Here is an 11,305-nt window from a genome sequence, read left to right on the forward strand (position 1 = left end):
GTTCTATTCGACGACGCTGCCGCTTGTGCCTCTGAAATCCAAGGGTCACTTTCTCCTTTGCGCTTAGACTACTCTCCTCTACCCTATATCCACAGGTCACCTCCTCCACCCTTCTTCGATGACACTGCTGCTTTTCTCCATGGAACCCCCATCTCATCCTCCGTAGCACCCAGATGTCCACAGCACGCCATGCACAAGAAGCAGCTCGTTAGACCGGATGCTGAATGGGATAAGTGTGGATATCCCGGGAACTCTATTGTGCTGGCAAAGATAGATCTGCTTCTGGAGACCTTGCTAAATATGGAGCAACGGATGCAAAATATGGATCAACGGATGGATCGACGGATGGAGAAGATAGAGGCTGACATAGCGGGGATACATCATTTGCTCAGTGTTAATGCCCCTGTTTCCCCGACGCCAAAGCAGGAGGGTGGCATGGATGTGATGAATGGGAGCATCGACCCCTTTCCATCACCAAGCGCACCCCCTCCACCAGAAGATTTAGTGTACATGTATGCCATTGTGGACGACATGACAACCCCGTCAAGACCACGACAGGAGACAACACGGCGACCAAGACAGGAGGAAAGCTTCCTCCCAGAAAACCTACCCTCGCCCGCCGCCAAAAGCACACCCGCTCACAGAAGACCTACATTCGCTAGCATCGATACGGTGCCCAACATCATCCTGCACGATATGCTACCGGCACTCAAAGAGAAGTATAGGGTGATGAGTGCTGGTGCACCCCACAAGTATGCCTTGTTATTTTTTATGCACCATGTATCCTACTTGTTGTACTGCGAGTGGGCCTTCAAAGTGAACTACGAAGGAAATCGCGTAAAAATGGCGCTTCCTGACAATTTAAGAAAGACCATTCTGGATGAATTGCGGCGCTTTTTTCAATTACAGATCCTGTAATGAAAGGCGTTCGAGACTGCATTAATGGTGTTTTGCGCCATGCAAGTCATCGGCCATGGAAGTACAATCTGGTGGGGTACGCATTTGAGTGAGTGTTCAACTGTTGAAAATGTTTGGTAAATGTTTTGTTCCAGTCCCTGAGGGCCGCAATCTGGCCCGGTTTTCAAAGGTTACCCTGAAAACCGAGCCTGTTTGCTGCCCTCGAGGACTGTAGTGGTGCAGGCCTGACTGACTGTTTTGCACACCATCCCACTGTAAATGTTTTTACTTGCCGTTCTTTAATAAAGGAGATGTTGCGTTTTGTATATTTTATGAATAAAGAATTTTTTTTAATCACAGGTAAGACCATACTGTTTTGCTGAACTGTACTGTACATGTTTTGACCTGCTGTACTTAAATAAAGGAGATGTTGTGTTTTTTAACTTGTATTAATAAATAAATGTTTGTATTTACTGTACACAAGACCTGCACAATTCCAGTACACGAGGGCCGCAAACAGGCCCGATTTTCAAAGGTTACCCTGAAAACCAGGCCTGTTTGCTGCACTCGAGGACTGTAGTAGTGCAGGCCTGACTGACTGTTCTGCACACCATCCCACTGTAAATGTTTTGACTTGCCGTTCTTTAATAAAGGAGATCTTGCGTTTTGTATATTTTATTAATAAATAAAAAATTTTAATAACATATGACGGTAAACCATACTGACTGACTGTAAATGTTTTTACTTTCTGTAAATAAATGTTTTCACTAGCAGTAAACCATACACCAGTTGATCTTTTTAATTGGTGTGCACTTAATGCTTTTACATTGTACAGTATTTGTAAATAAATGTTTTTACACTTCATCAATAAAAGAACATGTTGATTTGTTTTAAATTGTTCCATTGGCTCCTCTGATACTGTAACAAAATACAGTGTTTCTAGAATGTACACTACTGTCCAGGTATACTGTACTGTATACTGTAGGCATGCTCAGTACAGTACAAGAGTATTAAAAAAAATAGAAGGCACATACTGTACTGTACAGTACTGTATGTACTGGTACTGTATAGAAGACACATACTGTATGTACTGTAATACATGTAGAATAAATGCATACTTTTTATTTTTGGGGGTTTATTATACAGTATACTGTATATAAAAAAGTATTGTATACTGTACGGTCGGAAAACATCAGCATACTGTTTCAGGTGCATTATTCTATCCTGAACAATAACAACGGCCACTAAACTGTAGACTCCGGTACGTGGTTTTTTAAATCCGATTCAGCAATGTGCAGGCATTTTTACACAAAGCGATATTATCCATCGAAATCCCACCATTAGCTGTTTTCTTTTCTGAGGAAAAACAAAAAGAAAAGTTTTACAGTAATGGCCAGTCCCCTAAAGAAGTTCCCAGTCAGTCCCACCAATCATTTTCTGGGGGGCGTCTCCTGTTCACATGCGCATGCGCCTACCGTCGATGTAATGACACACATATGCGTTTCAAGAAGGTTCCAATGCGCATGCGCCTAGCGTTCCACCAATTGTTCAGTATCTGCAGTACAGTACTGTAGAAGCCGCTCAGCCAATGATATTGCTTACAGGAGAATTGCTTGACTTTTGAATCGCACCGATATTGATATTGTCAAAAAAAAAAAAAAAAGCTGTGTGTGCTGTGCACGCGCATAGTAAGTGAAACTTCTTTGACTTTTGTCACAGAAATTGACTTATAACGCGCGTGCTCGGCACACATGTGTCAGTCAGTGACTATGTATGTGTGTCAGTCAGAGAGTATGTATGTGTGTCAGTCAGAGAGTATGTATGTGTGTTTGTTTGTGCGTGTGTGTCGGTCAGTGTGTGCATGTGTGTCGGTCAGTGTGTGCATGTGTGTCGGTCAGTGTGTGCATGTGTGTCGGTCAGTGTGTGCATGTGTGTCGGTCAGTGTGTGCATGTGTGTCGGTCAGTGTGTGCATGTGTGTCGGTCAGTGTGTGCATGTGTGTCAGTCAGTGTGTCAGTCAGTGTGTGAGTGAGTGTGTCAGTCAATGTGTGAGTGAGTGTGTCAGTCAATGTGTGTGTGTGTGTGTGTGTGTCAGTCAATGTGTGTGTGTATGTGTGTGTGTGTCAGTCAATGTGTGTTTGTGTGTGTCAGTGTATGTCTCTCTCTCTCTGTGTCGGTCAGTGAGTGTATGTGTGTCAGTCAGTGTGCGTGTGTATGTGTGTCAGTCAGTGTGCGTGTGTATATGTGTCAGTCAGTGTGCGTGTGTATGTGTCAGTCAGTGTGCGTGTGTATGTGTGTCAGTCAGTGTGCGTGTGTATGTGTGTCAGTCAGTGTGCGTGTGTATGTGTCAGTCAGTGTGCGTGTGTACGTGTGTCAGTCAGTGTGCGTGTGTACGTGTGTCAGTCAGTGTGTGTGTGTGTGTCAGTCAGTGTGTGTGTGTGTGTCAATGTGTGTGTGTGTGTCAGTCAGTGTGTGTGTGTGTGTCAGTCAGTGTGTGTGTCAGTCAGTGTGTGTGTGTGTCAGTCAGTCAGTGTGTATGTGTGTGTGTGTGTGTGTCAGTCAGTGTGTGTATGTGTGTCAGTGTATCTGTGTCTCTCTTTCTGTGTCCTGCCCCCTCCCTCCTGACTCCCCCCACCCCAGGCAGAGCTGCGGACCCGCGGCGGCTGTCTGAGACTCTCCTCCCCCCCCCAAAACGCAGGCAGAGCTGCGGACCCGCGGCGGCTCTGTCTGAGTCTCTCCTCCCCCGCACCCCCACCCCCAGGGAGACGCGGCCGCTGCCGGGCCCGGCGTATGTGAGGGACAGATACCCTGATTGAGAGCCCCCCCTCGGCAGTGCTGCGTTGGAAGCGGCGCACTCAAACCCCCGCTTCCCGCGTTACCGGAGCAGTGAGAGGCGAGCCCCCCCCCCCCCCCGTGCTGTGCTGTCCTGTCCTGTCCTCGTTCAATCGCGTGGATCGGGGAGGGATGGGGACAGCTGCATCTCCACTCTCGGCGCCGCTTCCGCTTCAGCCTCAGACGCTGATACGAGGGGTGGGCGACGCTGCGCATGCGCTGCCTCGCATCAACGGATGCAGATAGCTTCCTGGCCTGCGGGACCCGGCGGTCAAATCTGCGCATGCGCCTCAACCTCCCATGTCTGTGTGGACGTGTGGGGGGAATGGCGCTCTCCTCCGGCCCCGGCGGCGCTCAGTCAGCGGGACACATGGAAGGGGAAGCGTAGTTAGGGAGGAGAGAGGCTGAACAGCCGGATGACTTGCGGGGCTTCCGCCATATAACTACACCCACACCCGCAGCACCGGAAGCTCTGCGCCAGCCATATTTGTACACCCATGGCAGCGGACGTGTGGGGTTAACGGCGGCCGTTAGGAGCGGCGCCGGTGGCTATCGCCGCCGGCGCCGCATGTCACAGCGGGTGCGTGGAGGGAACGGTGGCCGTTAGGAGCGGCGCCAGTGGCTATCGCCGCCGCCGCCGCATGTCACAGCAGGCATTTGGGGGGGAGGGATGGGGGAGCCGTGACGTCACTTCCGTTTCACATTTGTCCCCCATCTCTCCCATTTTACCCCATCAGAATAGGTGCCACTAAAGAAGTTTCACTTCAAAAACAGAAAATAATACGGCAATAATACTCACAATAGAATTTCCCAATCAGCTGGTGCCCGCGCCGGGCCACTGCCAGTCCAGTATTCTTGATCATACACGTTGACAGTTGGCAGTGGGACTACTACACCTGTAGTCAGCTGATGAAGCTGGAAATCGCTTAGGTACATGCAAGCTTGCTCGAAACTGTACGCCAAATACGGCTCAGGCTGCAGGTATCCGTGCGTGGACAGACAGCAAGGGCTGTCACTGACGGTGGGACCATTATTGGAAGCCAGTGCTGGTGCTGGCGCATTGCTTGCCAGAGACTGTCGTTTCTTAGTTGGTTTTAACACGACCTATCGCCTTTTGCCGTCTGCATGATCATAGATACAGGAAAAAGCCGGTGATACACACCAATACCCTCCAATAAATTCGGGATCAATACGATAAAAACATGGATCGCTACATAACCTTTTCCTTATTGCACGCTTCCACACATGAGGAGTTGGCGAAAATTTGTAAAAGTCATAGTTTTCGATAAAATACTGATAAATTTGAACAACTGTTGCATTTTATCTGTTGATAAGCCAAACAAGTTCTATTTTTGGGTTTTTGGAAAACGGGCTGCACTTGATCACTCATGGTGGCGGGTCTCTGGAGAATAACAGAAACTGGTCTTTGTCTTTCTTTAATATGAAAAGCCTAAATTGATACATTATTGTAACCTCTTCCTTCACTCTCAAGGCCAATTTACAATAGCACACTGTGGTATCTTTTTTAAACGAAACACCTGCAAGTCGACACATTACTGAAGCGCATGCGCATTACAATTCATGAATATCTGCCATCTGGCGGACACGCGAAGAATTGCAACCTATTAAATCCGAACCATTCTCAATAAACGCATGAACCGCGCATGACCCGCGCATGACCCGCGCATGACCCACGCATGACCCACGGCTGAGAACGCAACATGAATGCGGCATGCACACGGTGAAGTGCGTCGCATTCGAGAAAAAATCCAGGAAAAATGCGGCGATGTTTTAGAATAAAATGGGCTGCAGCAGTATGATGGTGAGATTTTGTAACTTGTGACAGACATTTAAGATACGTCTGTGTATTCCCGATATTTACAGAGCTCAGAAGCTTCATCCCATGATGTACAGTACCCTCTGCATGATTTAATTACATCCGGGATTTATTATGTGTTCAGGATGTAGTGTATTTAACATACTGCAGCTTAGCAAACTCTTAATTAACCTTTGCCGTACTGACAATGAGAAATGCTGTTTCTTTTTCTTTTAAGTAAACTATAAAATATTATAAGAATCATAAGATGATGTGATTTCTCAACTAGCAGAAAGCAAACAAATTAATACGAAATAGAATATTCCACAATATTAGAAGGGTCAATATATGCAATAAGAATCCTTGCGACAAAATGAAGCTCAGTATGATCCAATGTTAATATTTGTTCTTATGATTTGGGAGGCCTCATATTTGATTGTTAAAAGGACTTAAAACTATGTACTGTACAAGACGTATCCAACATCACATTAGAGGCAGCAGAACGATTGCACCAAAGACTTGCAATGGATTCCAGTCTCCACAAACATTATCATGATGATGAATTTGATCCAAAAGGACTTGTAGATACCTACTTCTGTGATGAAAACTTTCCCTTAATAGATGAAGGTGTGGAATTCCCTTTGAAAAAATTGCATGAAACGTTCTTGTCAGGTTTGTATATTAGTTGTTGTAATAGAATGAATTTGTGGAGACAGACTGATATGTATTGTCCAAAAAAGGAACGCATATTTATTACACTAATATAAAAATGTATTTACTCATTTCTTTAATTAACAAGTGTTTTTTTATATTTGCTGTACACTGTATGGTGGAGGATTTTTGTTACTTTATTACCCACCATAACCTGTTTTGTGTCTGGTTATACGTCTGGTTATACCAAGTACCAGTGTAGCCAGTCAACAGCATCACACTATTAGGCCTCGGTCCCGCTGCGCTCGTTGGCGCGGGCGGCAATGTAGCGAGTTCCCCACCAGCAGGGGAATCCTTGCGAGCCGGTCCCGGTCCCCACTGGCGGCACAGCTGACTACACGCTGTCGCGCGTCAGCCGCTGGAGACACCACAGAATGGTGTTTCCTAGCTTTGACGCGTGACGTGTGTGGCTGTGAGCCAATGGGGAGGGGAGGCTGCGGGAGGAGGAGAGGCTTCGGGGAGCGGGGAGGAGTGTGGAGTGAAAGCAGGTGAGTGCCTTTCTCTGTGTGTGTGTCTGTGTGTGTGCGTGCCTGTCTGTGTGTATATGTGTGTGCCCGAGTGCGTGAGTGCCTGCCTCTGTCTGTGTGTGTGTGTGTGTATGAGTGCGTGAGTGCCTGCCTGTGTGTGCGCGCGTGTGTGTGTGTGTGTGTATGAGTGCGTGAGTGCCTGCCTGTGTGTGTGTGTGTGTATGTATGGATGAGTGCCTGCGTGTGTGTGTGTTTAATACTTACCGAAGCTCCAGCTCCAGCCCGAGTCCGTGGAGGGAGGGGGGGGAGAGTAGCGGGTCCCTCCGCTCAAGCCACGCCCCCCCTCCCTGTCAAACCGCCCACCACCCGCCCACCTCCCGCTCCGGCTCCCGCTCCCTACAGACCGCATATCGCGGTCTGTGTATCTCAGCGCACCGCCTGTCAGCAGTGCGGGTGCGCTGACTCTGGGAGCGGGGCCTTAGCCTTATTAGTAAGACCACACCTTGAATATGGAGTACAATTATGGGAATCACTCCTAAGAAAAGACATTATGGTACTAGAGAGAGTGCAGAGAAGAGCCACCAAATTAATAAAGGGGATGGACAATCAAACTTGTGAGGAGAGGCTAGCTAAATTATGATTTATTTACATTAGAAAAGAAAAGAAGCGTCCAAGAGGGGATATGATAACTTTATACAAATGTATATTCAGGACAGTTCAAGGAGCTTTCAAAATAACTATTTATCCCAAGGACTGTACAAAGGACTCAGGGTCATCCCTTAAGTTTGGAGGAAGGGAGCTTTCACCAGCAAACAAAGGAAATGGTTCTTTACAGTAAGGGTATTTAAAATGTGGAATTCATTACCCATGGAGACTGATGGCAGATACAATAAATTTGTTAAAAAAAAAGTTGGACATCTTTTTTAAATCAAAGGTATGAAGGGATTTATCAAATAAGTAAACATGGGAAGGATGTTGATTAAGGGAGTAATCTGATTGCTAATTCTAGGAGTTGGGAAGGAATTTATTTTCCTCATAATGAGTTATCATTGGATGATATGTCACTGGGGTTTTTTGCTTGCCCTCCTCTTGATCAATAAGTAAGTATAGATATAGGATAAAGTATCTATTGTCTAAATTTAGCATAGGTTGAACTTGATGGATGCATGTCTTTTTTCAACCTCATCTACTATGTAACTAGGTAACTAGGTAACACTGATGAGACCAAAATGGTCGAAACAGATGTCTGTGAGTACTGTAGGTTTACTGGCTGTGCCTTTATTTAACATAATCTGTGCTGAAAAATATGTGTAGTCGTATAGAGTTCCATGTTACAATGGACTAGAAGCAGAAAGTGACACTTAGTGCTCATTTTAATGTAATTACCCAGAACCATGGCAGCAGTGGAAGCACTGTATGCAAAGAGATAATGGGGAAGGCAGGATTGCAAACCTGTCTGAGAGATGTCACTGTGCTCACAAGTGATATTTTTATTTGCTGTACAATGTACAGCACTTTTTTACCAAACCATAATATGTTTTATGTTAAATTACTAATTACTAATAATTAATAGTCAAGCAATGAACTTTCTATGTGGGGTTTGCCTCCTGTCCCGTCTTCACATTACATAGCTAAATACCAAGAGGGCTTTGTATAAAGACGTGTGTTTTCAAAATTAAATAATTAGCAATATTTTGTACAGTAAGATGCTTTCAGTGATATAAAATGTAAAACAGACAATGAAACATTTAGATATACCGTATATACTCCTATTCTTATACCTGCTGCATTTAAATGTATTCTTTTTTATTGTATTGGGTTAATGGCCTGGGACGTTTTATTTATTATTTTATTCAATACCATAAAGTCTTGTTGAATATACTGTAATGAAAATATATTTTATTTTGTCTAATTGTTGGTGCAGGTCGTGTGAGAGGAGACACATTGATTGATATCTCCACTGGCCCAACAGTTTACCATCTCTTATCAGCCAGTGATTTCTTCAAAGAGATTATTGTGCTAGAATTTACTGAGCCCAATATCCTGGAATTTGAGAAATGGCTTAGAAAGGATCCAGGAGCTGCTGATTGGTCATATGCAGCAAAGGCTCTTTGTGACCTAGAAGGCAACAGGTAACATATTTCCAAGTATTACAGTACCTGTAAGTGCCAAGGAATTAACGTGTAAAACAAAAGAAAATGCTGGGGTCTCTCTGAGGTTTAGATTAGTCTTTAAGGTTTTGCCACTGAAAATAAATTAGAAAACACCCAAAAATGTTATGTGTTAGAAAAAAGTACATTACAGTGTCTGTCAATTTCCACCGGGGTTAATGATGTAGTTATTGATTGTTACTTTTGTGGGTATTTTTTGGTGAGCATTATAACACCTGATTTAAAATGGGTCATTTATCAAAGTCCCTAGACTGCAAGAGGTGGAGAAGAAACTGCACTAAAGTTACTGAATCAACAGGATAACTCCTATGATAAATCTGGTGCCGTTTTTTGCACTGATCTTGTCCCTGTTTTGCTGACCTTGGAATAGACCCTGTAATGCTAAATTTGCTGCAAAACCAGCAGTCTGTGAGTGACTCCAATGATTTACACTTTCATTCTTGATCTAAAGTAACACAGGTTATTCCTACAGAAAGCTGCAATGTACATGTAATGGGAAGTATGGGAGTTAAGATGATCCATATAAAGGAATAATGGGGGACATGTATTGCTGAGATCTGCTGATACAAATAGCACATGCTTCAGCTAGTAATGAGATAAAGGTCCACATTTCCTTACACTGAATGTTCTGCCATTGTGAAAGGGCATCCATGTGCATTTTATAACTTTGTGTGACATATATAGCTCATCTCTATTGTCAATCATTTGACTTTCACACACATACACACATATATATATATATATATATATATATATATATATATATATATATACTAGTTGATAACACCTGCGTTGCCCGTGATTGCTGTGGCGGGGGCGTGGAGGGGCGGGGAAGGGCAGGGAGGGGCGGGGAAGGGCAGGGAGGGGTGGTGAAGGGCAGGGAGGGGTGAAAAGGGCAGGGAGGGGGGCGAAGCTCAGGGAGGGGGGCGAAAGGCAGGGAGGGGTTCGAAGGGCAGGGAGGGGGTCGAAGGGCAGGGAGGGGGGCGATGGGGCGAAGGGCAGGGAGGGGCATAGGGGGTGTGTGTGGAAGGTGAGCTGCGGTCCGACTGATGGGGGAGAGTGAGACCAAGGTGTGTGTGTGTGTGTGTGTGTGTGTGTGTGTGTGTGTGTGTGTGTGTGTGTGTGTGTGTGTGTGTGTGTGTGTGTGTGTGTGTGTGTGTGTGTGTGTGTGTGTGTGTGTGTGTGTGTGTGTGTGTGTGTGTGTGTTTGGACCTTTGGCCCGTAACTCCGCCTCAGGCCAATGAGAGGTGTGTGGGGGCGGGCGGGCCAACCGACCAATGAGATTGCCGCTAGGGACAGTGCAGACAGAGAAACATACAATGCTTTCAGAAATATATAGTAAGATAGATATATATATATGTATATCTATGTGTGTATTCAGACACTAATAATAGTATTGTGTGTTTAATTTCAGAGAGGAATGGCAGGTAAAGGAAGACAAAGTAAGAAGAGCCGTCAAACAGGTTGTAAAATGGGATGTTTCCAAGGACAATCCTCTAGAGCCTGTCGTCTTGCCACAAGTGGACTGTGTGATCAGCTTTTGGTGCCTACATGTTATTAGCAGAGACAAGGAAGCTTACCGGAGCAACCTGAGGAAATTTGCATCACTACTGAATATTGGGGGTCACCTGTTACTCTTTGGGGCATTTAATATGACATATTATATGATTGGAGAGCACAAGTTCTTTTTCCTGTCATGTGACGAGAAGTTTTTAAGAGAGGTTCTCAGGGATGCAGGGTTCGTCGTTGAGAATATGGATGTGCTACCCAGCAAAATGGGCTGTGATTTGGTAGATTGTGAACATCTTGTGTATATTATAGCGCGCAAGGAGAGGGAGGTTTAATGACCTAATTCTGACTGATTAATATTTGCATAGGTGAGAAATCTAAAAATATGTATTTATTATTACTTGATTCCTCACCTTAGAGTGTCCAAATATTCAAAAATTGTATAATCAATACATTTATTTTCTTCTGTTCGTGCAAAATACCTACAGTATTGAATGAAAAAAATCAATATATGAGGGCACTTATGTGTTTGCTTATAACATAAAAAATTGAAATATTAATTGGAATAGCAAATGTTTGCAAAAGTGCATTCAGGGGCTTGGGAATTGTTGAGGAAATGTTGCTTTATTTTTTCTGTCTCCTGTTCTGATGGATTCCTGCTAAGAATATAACGTTTTATTGCTAATAGCTTATTATAAAAATAAATGATTTCCAAGTACAATATCTAATGTTTTTGCCTTTTTCACATACTTAAGGATCAAAATATAAGCACAATAGTTTTGTTTGCAAAGACACAGTATGTCCACGGAGTTCAACCTCAGCATTGTGTATATACATAGGATGACGTCTGCAGTTCATACTAAGCTCATACAGTACGTCGGGAGAATGTACATGAAATTAATG

General features: G+C 44.5%; 1 protein-coding gene across 1 annotated transcript; it reads left to right on the plus strand.

Moving 5' to 3' along the window:
• The first annotated feature begins 6,032 nt into the window (after nucleotides 1-6,032).
• LOC142496428 (nicotinamide N-methyltransferase-like) lies at nucleotides 6,033-11,019 on the plus strand. The gene is made up of 3 exons (XM_075603125.1): nucleotides 6,033-6,216; nucleotides 8,647-8,854; nucleotides 10,308-11,019. Exons 1-3 carry the CDS (start codon nucleotides 6,069-6,071, stop codon nucleotides 10,735-10,737), a joined length of 786 nt encoding a protein of 261 aa, XP_075459240.1. The 5' UTR covers nucleotides 6,033-6,068; the 3' UTR covers nucleotides 10,738-11,019.
• The last annotated feature ends 286 nt before the right edge of the window (nucleotides 11,020-11,305 follow it).

Source organism: Ascaphus truei, chromosome 6 (assembly GCF_040206685.1).
Source record: "Ascaphus truei isolate aAscTru1 chromosome 6, aAscTru1.hap1, whole genome shotgun sequence".
Classification (NCBI taxonomy): Eukaryota; Metazoa; Chordata; class Amphibia; order Anura; family Ascaphidae; genus Ascaphus; species Ascaphus truei.